The 14,744-nt window shown below is 35.6% G+C and overlaps 1 protein-coding gene across 1 annotated transcript; it reads left to right on the forward strand.

The window, feature by feature from the left end:
• Positions 1 to 9,118: 9,118 nt before the first annotated feature.
• LOC149249551 (uncharacterized) lies at positions 9,119 to 9,709 on the forward strand. Its single transcript, XM_089453405.1, has one exon. The coding sequence runs from the start codon at positions 9,119 to 9,121 to the stop codon at positions 9,707 to 9,709; it is 591 nt and encodes a 196-aa protein (XP_089309531.1).
• The last annotated feature ends 5,035 nt before the right edge of the window (positions 9,710 to 14,744 follow it).

Genomic DNA, 14,744 nt, shown 5'->3' on the forward strand with positions numbered 1-14,744 from the left:
TCGTGGGATGCAGTTAACATGGACTTTGTTCTAGGATTGCCTAAAACTCAGAGAGGAAAAAATTCTATTTATGTTGTAGTAGATACATTTTCTAAAATGGCACATTTTATTGCTTGTAGGAAAGCTAGTGATGCAACCCACATACGTAATTTATTCTTTTCAGAGATTGTAAGATTGCATGGTTTACCTGTAAGCATTGTATCTGACCGTGATACTAAGTTCGTAGGGCATTTATGCAGGACACTTTGGAAGAAATTGGGAACTAACCTCAATTTTAGTTCAGCATACCATCCTCAGACAGATGGACAAACTGAAGTAGAGAACAGGAGCTTGGGGAATATACTAAGGAGTTTAGTATATCAGAATCCCAAACAGTGAGATTTGGCATTAGCTAAAGCTGAGTTCGCTTACAATGATACACTTAACCGATGCACTGGAATGAGTCCATTTCAGATTGTCTTTGCAATGCATCCAAGAGGAGTGTATGAGCTTAGAGATTTGGGAAAATAAGAAGCCAGGAGTGCAAGTGCTGAAGATTTTTCCGAACAGATGCAGAGATTACAGGAAGAAGTCAAAGGTAAATTGCAGGAGAACAGTAATAAAGACAAGCAGAGAGAAAATCTGAAAAAAAGAGAAAAGGAGTTCCAAGTAGGAGATTTAGTCATGGCATATTTGAGGAAAGAGAGATTTCCTACTAAAACTTATAACAAGCTGAAAATGAAGAAGATAGGACCTTGTAAAATTAAAAGGAAATTTTCAGCCAATGCATATGAGATTGAGTTACCAGAAGGGATTGGCATATCCCCCATTTTTAATGTTGCAGACTTATATCCATTCAGAGAGGCAGAAACAAAGTTGCAGAAAGAAGAGATAGGTGATGAAGTTCAAACCATGAACTCGGAGGAACAGGTACCAAAAGTAGTCAAGAAAGAAGTTGAAACTATCTTGGATCAAAGAATATCCAAGAAAACCAGAGGGCAGACATATTTCCAGTATCTAGTCAAGTGGAAGGAGCAGCCAGTGGAAGATTCCAGTTGGTTGACAGCAGCTGAACTACAAAAATATGGAGTAAGTCCTAACAACCTGAAGAACAAGTCTTTCCTTAGGAGTATGATGAAGGAGCATCGAGATTAGCCAGCAATGTGAAAACTTGTTCACATGTTGTGGCTAAACAGGTTGAAATTCATTGACTGTTGGGTCAAAACTAGTTTTTACTAAGAGGGTTGGATCTCTCAAATAATTTGTTATAATTCATTATTGTAATAAGTTAGAGACTATCTTATTTTAGATATAGAGATAGAGTTGTTTGCATAGGTGTGAGGGAGAGCTAAGAAATAGAGGATTTGCTGTTAGATCTCTTGAGAATAGAAGATTGTTGTTAGATATTGTTGGAGGAATTATTTGAGGATAAAAAAGGAAAAATGTAATAAGTGAGAGATTAGAGAGGATTGCTGAGTGGAGCGAGGCATAGAGTGAGTGGATTGCATTCCTTTGGAGACAGAGGTCTTTATTGTAATAACAGGCGAAGGTCGAGACTCTGTTCTTTATTTTATTGTGAATGAAACAGTGTTGCGTGCATTATCATTTGAGTAGCCCGTGGAGGCTTTGAATGTTGACTTCCTTTCTCTGTGTTTAAACACTTCAATGCTGGCCCTGTGTTTTCATAGTTCATAGTGGAAATCCCCGCGTTTAAGACAGATTTGGTGTAGTTTGGGTCTGCAAGCGGAAATCCCATTTACACAGGAAATCACGCTAAAACACTTAGCGGATTTGAAAGGTTATGTAATCGGTTGTTGAATGTTATCAGGTCCAGTAATTCCTATATTTATCGCATCGCTCAAACCGTTCAGCGAGTGGCGAGTCCTGCCCCCGACCCTTGGCGATATGCGATCGCTGACATATTGCATCGGCATTTCGGAGCGGAGGTGATATATATTAAAACGGACTTTGCAAACTGCTAATAGCAATAGCGATATCACATCGGACGAACGGAGGGTGCCGATAGCGGAAACCTTGTGACAGCAAACAGCCGATATTGCGATTGGATCCTGACCGTCCGATCGGTTGGATCTAGATCTGCAGTGATAACTCATATATGTGCTTATAAAGGAGAAAAAGCCTTCCTTAATCCTTTTTTCATAGGTTTGGGTCCTGAAAGGGATTAAAGCATCGATTTAACATTTGAAGGGTTGTTTCGGTCTCGAGAAAGGGGAAAGCATTGTTATAAAGGGATTTGGTCCCTATAGTGAGGAGGGGTGATTGTGGGTTTAAAGATCCATTTGGGTTTTACTAAAACCATTGTTTCCGCTGCATCAATGATTGTGTGGGAGTGAAGAGAAAATACATTTCTCTGCACAATCAACTTCTCTGAAAACACATTTCTCCACACAAGAATTATTAGTGCAAACGTCATGTGAATTAAATAATTTTTGAAGCTTGTGTGAAGAGATTTGTGCAGAAATCTTTCACAGATTTTTTGTTTCATTATACGAAGAAAGCTTTCACTGTGTAGAGATTTTTGGTTTCATTGTACGAAGAAAGATTTCATTGTGTAGAGATTTTTAGTTTCATTGTGTGCTCAGTATACCTAGTTACTTCCACTCTGCAAAAAGTTTTATGCAAAAAAAATCAATTAAATAGCGGTAGAGGCAAGGACTATGCTCCATCGCAACTATTCCCCTTATTATTATTAAAATAAAATACATTCATAAAATAAATAAATAAATAAATAATTAGTATGAAATTATTTGATAAAAGTATTCATTAACTCATTTGTTCCACTGATCTTTAATTTATTTTTTACTAGAAAACAATTAAAATATAAATTACATTGACAAAAATAAAATTAAAATTAAAAGATTAACAAAATCTTAGTATTAAGACCATGTCTTTATTATAATATTTTGTCCATGGTTTTTGGCTTAAAAACTTATTTCTTTTATTATATCATTGTCTATTATTTTGTCTTTGACCAAAAATTTATGCCACTTATCCATAGTCTAACATTGGGAATTCATTTTTCCTTATTATTTAAATTTATTTATTTGTAAGGTAATTGGTTGAGATCTTATTATGGGATGTTTAGTAACTTCCATTTCAATTAGTTACTAATTTCTTGTTTTTAGTTTTATTTTCTTTCTATTTAACTTTTTTCATTTTTCTATTATTTCCATTTTCATGAATTATATTTTTTTCTCCATATTTTCAATTTAAGATGACAAATTTTAAAGAGGAAAAAATAATTAAAAATTATTTTTCCAATATTTTTTTTTGTTTTCTTACTTTCTTAATTTCACACACACACACACGTTCTATTTTCAATTCCAATTACATTAATCATAATTTCTTTTTTGTCAAAAATTCAAGAAATTGACCTTATAACAAGAAATTGAATTCAAGAATTCAAGATTTTTATTTATTTATTTTTTATTTTTTTATTCCTTTCATGTGTGTCGATTAATGTCTATTATTCTCACAGGTCAAAGGATTTGAAACTCCAGTTGGGATATTAACAGGATCCCACTTTGAAGTTCCGTATTTTGTTTCAAGTCATCGGAGATTCTTCAACATTTATTGGGAGGTTAGTCTTCAATTTCTCATTTGTTTCAATTGGTTTGTTAAAATTGTTTTATATTTTTTCCTCAAATCAAACGTAGAAGATTGGTCTCAGTTACCATGCAAAAAGTTAATGTGTGAATTTTGTTAAAGTGGTTTAATCTACTACAACTTATTCCTAGGCACTAATCAAAAGAAAACTTATAATACTAGAAAAAAATTGAAAAAGACTAATGATATATTTTATTTATTTTAATATTAAAAAAATTTGAATGATTTTTTTTTCTCTATACGGTTTTAGGAACTAAGTATTTTGATTAGAAACTTTGTGTTTTGATATCCATCTATAGTTACTAGTGATTTAATTTATATAACTATGCTAATTATAATTTAGTTGTTAAAATAATAATAAAACAATTGTTATTATGAATTATTTATAAATAATAAATAACCTATCTTTACAAATTAATTTAATATTAAATCATCTCAACTCAATTTTTCTTTCCAAAAGAAAGAGATGTCATTTGAGTGATAACAATAAAATTTTTGTTTCATATTCCCATGCCTTCACTACCACAAACATAACTGCATTCAATCATGTTCAATTCCCACAGAATTTGTAGGAGACAATTGGTTGTGCAACACAAGTTTCTTGCAATTGGCATCTCATTGAATTGAAACTAAGTTTCTCTGTATCAATTTGAACCAAACACTGCCAAAAAAATGTTATAAAGCTTCAATACAACCAATGAGATAAGGTGCTCACCAAAAACCAACATTTTCACTTTCATTTCTATTTTTTTATGACAATTTTAATTTATCATCTCACACCTTGTCAGCGGTTCATACTCCAATTAGCTATATTTAAACTAAGTGGCAGGTACTAGCTACTACGTAAAAATTGTTAAAAACTTGAATAAAATAAATATAATTAAATAAAATTTCAACATAAAATCCATTTATATATATGATTACACATTATAAATTTAAATAATAAATTTGAGCTATTAAATTTAACATTTTTATCTTTTCTTTCTATAATATTTTCAAGTAAATTTTTTTTTTTTAAAAATAATTAAGACTCTATTTAACCAATTTTTGAGAGAATTTTAACCATCCATCTCACAAAAACATTTTTCAAAAAAGTTTTTTATATTTCCAAGAGCCATTTCTTACTCAATTTGTCGGTTTAAAACTCATTTTTTACTTCTATTTAAAACTCAAGATATGGCTCATAGAAAGGATCTCTCATCAATTGTTGATTTCAACTTTATATTAATTATGGTTATCGATTTAGAGATTTATTATGCATTGTCTGGATGCATTGTGAGGGGTTTATATTACATTTTCCTTCCATAATTATTTGTGTGTGAAGTATAGAGCTTAGAGTTTGTGTTAATGTTTTAGGTAGACATATGTATGTGTAAGTCTAGGATTTAGAAAATTGGAAAAATTAAAATGACTTGAAAAACGAAATATTTGAACCTATATATATGGATATGGGACATCTATGAAATATATAACATAATACATCTAGATATAAATATTTCCAAAATCTAAGAAAAAATTAAAGTTAGATAGGTATATTTGGATTTCCTTATAAAAATAAAAGGAAAATGAAATAAAATTAAAATAAATCTAAATGAAAATCAAATTTAAAATAAAATAAATAAATAAATTACGATTCAATTCACAAAAATGAAGAAATCCAATACGGGTAAAAATAAAAACAAAAACAAAGGCAACGATATGGGAGAATTAAGTAATATGGAATCTCCAAATTGCAAACAATAGGAAAGTCTAGATTTAGATGACTAGATTCCACGTTGCAAAATGCCTGGACGAGATCACGTGGCTCTCATGTTGACTAAGCAATAACCTTTTAGTACATGTTGTAATATCCCGCATTAATGTAAATAATATTTCTTTTCACTGCACTAAACAAACTATTAAACTGTTTTGAAATAAAGTTATGATAAAGTATTTTTGTAGTTATTAGTGAAAAGAATGTTCTTTTAATTAATTAGTTAAAAAAGACAATTACATATTCCAAGAAAGGAAAAAATCAAATCTTGGAAGTATTTAAAAGAAAAATGATCAAGAGGATGCCAAACCTTGGAAGTATTTAAAAGAAAAATGAAGAGGATGGGGATCTGAGATGGGAACAAGGAAGATGAAAACTGTGCTGAGAAGTGCATTTGTACTAGCGAGGTCTGGCTAAGATCAGATGGTTGAATATACTCTTAAGTTTTTGAAAGAGAAAGAATGAATATATTCTTAAGTTTTGAAAGAGAAAGAATTTTTCCCTGGATATGGTAGATCTCATGGTAGGGAGGTATACACAGTGCAGGTCTAAGTGTAGACCAAAAGGGAGCAATTAAAGACTCATAAGTTCTACTGATATGGTAGATCTCATGCTAGGGAGGTATACATAGTTCAGGTTAAGTGTAGACCAAAAGGGAGCAACTAAAGACTGATAAGTTGAGGATTTGATTTTAAAACGTTTAACCGTGTTTAAAGTTTTCCAGCTTGCCTAGATTATTGTATTTTATTTTATGAAATGGAATGAATATGGTTCAATAAGTTTAATGTCTAACAGTTATTAGATTATAGTAGAGCATGTGATAAAGGCAATAATTTTTGTGTAGCTATTTTATAATACAGAATAGGAAATAATAATTTAGTTTCTTTTTCCCTAAAGTAGGAATACAGTAAAAGAAATGCAGCTTACAACAAAAATGACTATTGTTGTAAATATCTATTCTATACATGAACTCTAGGATAGATAACAAGAAGAACTATAACTAAGTAAATTCTTGTCAAGCTAGGGTAAATATATTATACTGTCATACTTGCAAATGAAAAGCTAAACTCAAACTGAAGGATTTACGAGTTTGCATCATCCATAAATCCTTCACTAAACAGACAGTCGAACAAATTGCATATGAGGGTAATGATTCTGATTAAAAAGAGAATTAAAGGAGCATCTAAGGGTTTGGTGCCTAAATAAAAACCAAATCCTGAAAACAATAATAAACTCAAACAGTTTCAGGCATTTAAATAAAGAATTTGAAACCCTAGTTGTCTCTCCTAGCCTTCATAGGTGAGAACATCGAGGAGTTAACAGTAATTATGTATACAGTCGATACTCCAAAGGTTTCATACGGACAAAATACCCACAGAGGAATAGTGGGGTTTTTGACATAAATACTGTAGGCGAAGTAATAACAAGCCGAATAAACCAGGTACACTGAGCCATAGCTCGAATAAATATACATTGCTATCAACTATTACATGCTAAATAAAAGCGTAAGGGTAAACCCTTTAAATACAAGATTAAAATAGCAAGATAGAAATAGCTTGCATCAATTGTTATTAACCCTTAACGCAACAAATTACATATAATATTGTTTTGAAATTGTCCAAGACTCGAGCTAGGAGTCGCGACGGAGGACTGGTAACCAACACAAACCTTATATAAAAACTATGGAATGCTATCAACTCCTACATGCTAAATAAAAGCGTAATGGTAAACCCTTTAAATACAAGATTAAAATAGCAAGATAGAAATAGCCCACATCAATTGTTATTAACCCTTAACGCAACAAATTACATATATTATTGTTCTGAAATTGTCCAAGACTCAAGCTAGGAGTCACGATGGAGGATTGATAACCAACACAAACTTGATATTAAAAACTACGGAATGCTATCAACTACTACATGCTAAATAAAAGTGTAGCTATCAACTACTACATGCTAAATAAAAGTGTAAGGGTAAACCCTTTAAATACAAGATTAAAATAGCAAGATAGAAATAGCCCGCATCAATTGTTATTAACCCTTAACGCAACAAATTACATATATTATTGTTCTGAAATTGTCCAAGACTCAAGCTAGGAGTCGCGACGAAGGACTGATAACCTACACAAACTTTATATAAAAACTACGGAATGCGGAAAATACTGTATATGTTTTAAAATTAAAACCCCGATAACTGAAACAGTATGAAAAAAATAGAACTAGGACTACAAGCAATGGTCGGGCCATTTTAAATTAAGAACACAGCCTTTGTCTCAGTGGATGGCTTCCCATAGCCGAAGCCAGAATGTACAACAACTAACATAAACTCGAACAAACCATAAGGCAGGTCGACCTTTTAACCAAAACCCCAAATGTGTAATAATTTAAACACTGAAATATTCGGTATTCGATGGATCCATCACTCGAAAGAACAAGCCCTGAAATGGAGACTTGGCCCCATAATCCTTCGACGGTTGCAACACTTGAAGGGGGTTTGTACAAAGATACATCAAAAATCAATTTATGGTTTAAGCTAAAGACTTAGAAAAATATTCACAAATAATATAATATAGCAAGTAGAAGGTAAACGAATTATTTACCATCAATTTAGCACTATAAACCCTGTTGTCGAAGCCAAACTCCAGCTTGCCCAAACACTGAGGGCATTGTCCAGCAAAATCCAGAAGTATACCAAGAGCTAAGCAATGGAGCCACAGAAATATACGAGCGTTGCACCAGGCAAAGGATACCATCTAATCAGGGTTCCAAACACTGGAGAGGAGCAGAGCCGAAGTCCTTCAAAATTGCCAAGAAACGCAACAATGAACCAGAGAAAATCGCCGAGGAGTAAAAGTCAAAACCCTTAAGGACCAGACGACCTCCCGGAGCAACCAACATTGTTGATGAACAAAGCCAATCCCAAGGGAATCACTGCAGGCAGGCTGCATGGTATTTGACAACACGACACCTAGGCTAGTTTAGCCAAGTCTTAAATAAGGCACCAATAGATGGCAAGCCTTGAACTTTTAAGAATCTCAATTGTGATCAAAAGTATTGTAGCATAATACATTAACAGCGAATGCAATTAAGTTTTCACTTGCGCATATAAATGTATCTATGGATGTTCTTTCATAGTTGATAATATATGAATCAAATATTTGCTATGGTTTTTAATGTATAACAGTCTAATACTTGCCGCAAATCATAACCAGAATGTCAGTATTAAAACATAATGTAAGAACTCATGGTAAGTTGGTAATTCCAAATATTTTATTTACTATAAATTTAAATATATATATATATATATATATATATATATATATATATTTGTTATATATATATATGGATGTGTTACATATGGTATTAGAGCGGACTCAGGTTTCCAAAACTGAGACCTCTGGGTAAGAAATAACAGTTTTTGATAATGTGCACGTAGGAAGCAGCAAGGTTTAGTATGAGGCGAACCAGAAATTTACCACATGGTTCCATAATGGGAACAGGGCCAACAACATTTCAGGAAGGCAATCTGGAAGTTTGGGTGCAGCTGGGCGATGATACACAAAATCCCAACGTAGACCTCCGAACCACTGTCCAAGAACTGAAAGGTGAGATGGCCCGACTCCGGGCAGACAATGAAAGACTCATGCAGGAACAAGAGAAAATCTTAAAGAGCTTGTCGGATAGACAGAATCACCGTCCACTAGCCCCTAGTCCGGAGCACAATCACACAACCGAGGAACAGGAATTCTGAACTGAAAACATGGAAACAGAAAGAGGAGAAGAAAACCAGGAGGAAGAATCAGGAAATGTGTCAGATCACAAGACAAAGAAGAAACAGAAAATTGAACTCCAAGGAGAATTTCGAAAAATCAAGCCTCCTCTCTTTGACGGGGAACAAGAAGAGGCTGCGGAAGCATGGTTAATTAATATGAATAAATATTTCCAATTGTATGAATATGATTACAATTTGAAGGCCTGTCTAGCCATTTTCCAGCTTCAAGGGAAAGCTACATTATGGTGGGAAGAAGTAAAAACAGTCCATGGGGTCAATGAACAGAGTATAACCTGGGATAAATTCCAAAAATTCTTCAAGGAAAAGTATTTGACCGAGAGATTTTATGATGAGAAAGCTAAGGAGTTCCATGACCTCCACTTGGGCCAAATGACCATGGATGAATTTATAACAAAATTCACCTCATTGCTGAGATATGTTCCTTATATTCGCAAAGAAAAGGCCAAAGTACAACGATTTGTTAGTAGTCTTCCATTATTTATGAAAGAACGACTGGAGTTTGACAACCCAAAAACCATGGACGAGGTCATTCGGAAAGCACGAATCTGTTATCAGTAGAATAAACCAAAAGGAGATATGAGTAAAAGGTGGGCAGACAAGAAGGGAAATAAATTCATTTCCAGCCATAAGGGAAATAAGAACAACAACAAAAAGGGATTATTTAAAGGTCAAGGTAATCGGAATATGAATAAGCCCAAATTTAAGGCACCAAGAGAAACTAGGACCAATGAACAAACTGGAAAAAATGAAGCAGAAATAGTTAATAGACCCCCTGTACAGTGTTGGGGATGTGGAGGCCTGCATTATATTAAAAATTGCCCTCAACGCAGGGGAGCAGACCAGATTTCGCAAATTCAGGAGGCCTCCATTGTGGGAGAAGTGGCTAGAAGCATCCCTAAGATCAACGCAGCTCTTGAAGATCATCAGGCGGAGTTTCAACCAACTATGGTTGAATTTGAAGGTACTATTTTTTACCAGACTTGCTCTATTTTAATAGATCCTAGAGCTACGCTAAGTTACGTCAGTCCCAAGATAGTAGAATGATGTAGATTACAAGTGGTTAAATTTAAAAACCCATGGTTAGTACAGCTAGCCACAGGAGAAAAAAGAAGAGTTTTGTCTAAGGTAAATAACTGCCCCTTGAAATTAGATGGTAAATCTATTATAGCTGATTTAAATGTGCTACCCCTAGGGTCTTACGACATTTTGATAGGTATGGACTAGTTAGAAAAGCACTGGTGTTATAGACATATTTGGGCACTGCAACCCCAATCTTATATGTCGATAAACCAAGGGCTCTTTAACCCCTAAAAGTGTTGTTTCATAGCCTAAAGGATCATGGTCAACTGATTACATCATTCCCAAAAATTTCCACCTGAGAAATCACTTAGAACTGGCCAAAACTGGACCATACTGACTGCTCCATTGTCAAGGTGTGATGCATATTGACTTCTACAGTAGCCAGGTGTGATGCATACTGAAGAGGCCTTCTGTGGGGTGCGATGAGTGAGGATGGACAAATGTTCGAGACAGTTTGCTAAGTGGATTCTCATGGAATCTTCCAGAAACTTCTCCTATGAAACTTGCCTCTCTAAATTCACCCAGGGATGAGTAAGAGATCCAAAAAATCTCCAAGTGGAACCAAGAACAATAAGTGGAATGACAGTAATCAAAAACCCAGATATGACTCACACCCTTGTAGACATCTATAAATGGATCCCTCATCTAAGAGATCTGGAGGCTGGAATTTGGTAATTTGTAAGGAAGTGTTGATGGTTTGTCTTTGAGAAAAGGCATTGTATTCTTGGGTGATCTTGCTTTTCATGAGGTGAAGAGGGCTTTGATGCTGGGAGGATGATGCTGGATCAGACGGCTGGGTTGTAATTCTCCCTTCTATTATTAATAAAGTTCTTTGAGTTTTCCTCCATGCAATCGTGTATTTATGAATGTTGTTATTTGTGAATGCCATTGTATGTTCATTGTATTTCTGATTCTGCATTGTTTATGATATAATAGATCAAGATGCTTTGATAGTTCTTTGTTACTGTGTTTCTACAGGTACTCTCCAAGCGGTATAAGTATGGAGAGGAGTTGCAAGCTCTACCAAGGGGGAGAGAAATCAAGTAAGGAGTCAAGCGGAAGATCCGGGTTGGTCCCTTTGCTTCTTTCATATCTATCATAAATAGAGGAAATCACAAATTAGTTTGATTGTTTGTTTCTAAGATAGCTACCAATCCTAGTGGGACTAGCTGATCGAAAAGACACTACTTTTCCTCGAAACACCTATCATTGAAAGTGAATCTTCTGAGTCCATATCAGACCAAAGTCAACAGGTCGAAATGGCAGTCGACCCAATTTTGCCTTCAGAAGGTCCACCTTCAGATGATACCACTCCCAAAGAGAGTAAGAACGATACTGTTCAAATTCTTTTTGTCACTTCAGAGTCCGATGAACTTGGGGGCAATCCACCCGTTCCTTCACAACAGGAAGAGAATCTCCTAGTTCCCATGACTCAAGGGGTTATTTCACCCATTTATTTGGTACCCCCTCCAAGCAATCTAATCGCTTCCTTTGATTGGAATCGACTAGCAAGATCTCGCCTTCCTTCTAATGTACCATTCCAGATCATAGTACAAGTTTACAAAATGATCGCGTCTGGTACTATCATAGATGAAGAGGCATCAATGAGTATCCTTTCCTCAACTGCTTGGAAAGAACTTGGTTCGCCATCGCTTATGCCTGTTACACAGAATTTGTCAGGCTTTAACAAAGGAACCACTCGACCGTTAGGGATCCTTCCTAAGTTGCCGATAACTTTGAGAAGGAAAACCATTCACTTGAACGTGATGGTAGTCCAAGGACCGTTAGATTACAATCTACTCCTCAGACGTGACTATGTTTACAACATGGAAGCTATTGTTTCAACACTCTTTCGAGTGATGTGTTTCCTGCATGAAGGCAAAATTGTCAATGTTGACTAGCTTTCATTTCCCGATTCAAACACAGCTTCAAGTCAAACATCATCCCTAAATGGTCCTTTTGCGTCGAGAATGTCTCTTCAACCTTCATTCCATCCACCTAATTACCATGAGTAGTCTGGTGAATGTAACGAAGCTTAGGGGGCATGCACCCTTGTCTATTTTGCGGACGAACCCAGCTGAAAAAATAGTTCTCCTTGTAGGTTATGTGATTGGTCTGGGATACCTTTCACCTTCGTCTATTCTGCAGATGAAGTGCAGGAAGTGTTTTTTTTGTGCCACAGACGAAATCATCCTGCATAACCACGGTAATTTTCCATATGGTTACTGGCGACTCTCCTTTTCTCGACGCCTGGGGGCATGCAAACCTTTTTATGTGAGCTAAAAATGACCAATTTCATTTCTTAACACCTGAGGTCAGGTGATTGGTCCGACACACCATTCACCTTCGTCTATTCTACGGACGAAGCAAAGGAAGTGTTTTGTCTAAACTACTGATGAAACCATCCTACCTAACCTCAGTAGTTCCTTAGCTTTGTAGTTTGGTCGTTTCTAGCCTACATAAAAAGGCAATAAGCAATGTTTCCGCAAGGTTCAAGCTTGTTAAAAAATGAACCTGCCAAATGAGTAATGTTTCCGCAAGGTTCAAGATCGTTAAAAAATGAACTTGCCAACTGAGCATATGTTCCCCCAGAGTTCAAGCTCATTAAAAAATGAACCCACCTTCGGTAAATAACCTTTGTGATTGCCCTGATATCATCCTTTTGAGCCTTGGTTGTGTTCCTGTCATCACCTCCATTCTTTTGGCCGATCATACACTTCCACTTGAATGTTTACCTTTTTGAGGAACAGCTGCAATGAGTGGTCCTGTTATCCACCCTCTTCACATCACCATGTTTTGAGAAGTTCCAAGATTACCCAGAACCAGTCACTACCCTAAACGCCACTCGTTCCTCAAAAGCGAGTCCTCTTTAAACCCTTTTAAGACTCATTAAATATGAAAAGATTGCTGAGCAATTAGCCTCTCCAACTTGTTAAAGTGATTGGAAGCGCCATCCGTCCTGTATATTTTAATGTTTTTCGGACCTGAGGGATTATCTCATGAAAAAGTTCGAGCACTCGTCTTTTTCGGCTCGCTAAAGTGATTGGAAAAGTCATCCCTTTTGTATTATTTAATCTTTTTCGGACTTAAGGGATTATGCTACGAAAAAGAACTACTAGAGTTTTCTTTTCATCCCTTTTCAAACTCTTTAAACATGAAAAGGACGAAGTTGTCTTTGTCGTTAAACTCGTTAAAACAATAGCAACAAACTTGTCTACCCAGGCAAGAATGAGTTTCACTGTCACTAGACTCGCTAAAACATAGCGACAGGTTTCCCCGAAGGGCAAATTATAGAACAAGCATATGTTATCCTCCTCAAGATTGACAAAAATAAAGAGGTACTGGTCAGCAATGACTGGGGAAAAAGGGAAGAAAACTTGAAGAATTTTATTGGTAACAGGTCGCTCTTGAACATGACACTTTCACTCCATCACCATGATTGAGTTGGGTTGGGTTATTCCGTTCACCGATCATATCACCATTGGTCCTCCATACCATCCATCTTTTGGGGTTAACACTACCAATCCATCTCAGTGTCGCCGATATGTTCAAGAGAAGTCATTCAGAGAATTCACCATCCAATTAATGCCTCATCCACTGCAATACCTTCACCCTCCATTTTTCATGATCGCCATTCCTGAAGCTTGTGTTGTCGATCGTTTTCACCTCCAAAAAATCATTTGCTTCGTTTCGTGTCATAGATGTGGGATACATTAAGGCCCTCCTACGACGGGTCACTTCTTGTCAACATCAGCTCATTATCCGAGAAGTTGACTTAGAAACAACCCTTTTAGTACTTTGAAGCTTGCATGCCTTAATGGCAAGTTTCTCACTTCCGGCGATAGGTTGACATCAATGGCCTTCAACCGAAAGATTTTGCGTGGTGTTCGACATCGGATCATATATTCACACCACGTGAATTGTACTATAGTATCTTGAGGGTCATTATCATTATCGGTGATTCCTCTCGTGCCTGTTAACAGCTTACATTATTGGCTGGTAATCAGGCGATGTCTTTCCATGTTCGACTTCAGGACATCTTTTCACATGGATCGACTTGTACATCAGGAGAAGATTGAACGAGTTTGAAGACCCCGGATCTAGTTTCATACATCTGGGTTGTGATATATTCAGGGATATAAAGACATCAAATGTACACAGAAGCTGCACAGATAGTCATCTAAGCCAGGGAAGATGACTCTTCATATGAAGAATCACCAGTTTGCAACTGCAGATGATTATCTGTCCTATGTACATGAAAATGAATTTATAAAGCTGAGCATGGGAATGTTGTATCTTATACAGGTCACCTTCCAGTTCGAATACCTCGGATCCTCATGATAAAGCATTTCACCTGACATCAAAATATTTACGACTTCATGCTTTAGGGGCAACTGTTATAGACATATTTGGGCACTGCAACCCCAATCTTATATGTCGATAAACCAAGGGCTCTTTAACCCCTAAAAGTGTTGTTTCATACCCTAAAGGATCATGGTCAACTGATTACATC

The sequence above is a fragment of the Pinus tabuliformis genome, chromosome 7 (genome assembly GCF_031772625.1).
Source record: "Pinus tabuliformis cultivar Carrire ecotype Pingquan chromosome 7, CPIR1, whole genome shotgun sequence".
NCBI lineage: Eukaryota > Viridiplantae > Streptophyta > Pinopsida > Pinales > Pinaceae > Pinus > Pinus tabuliformis.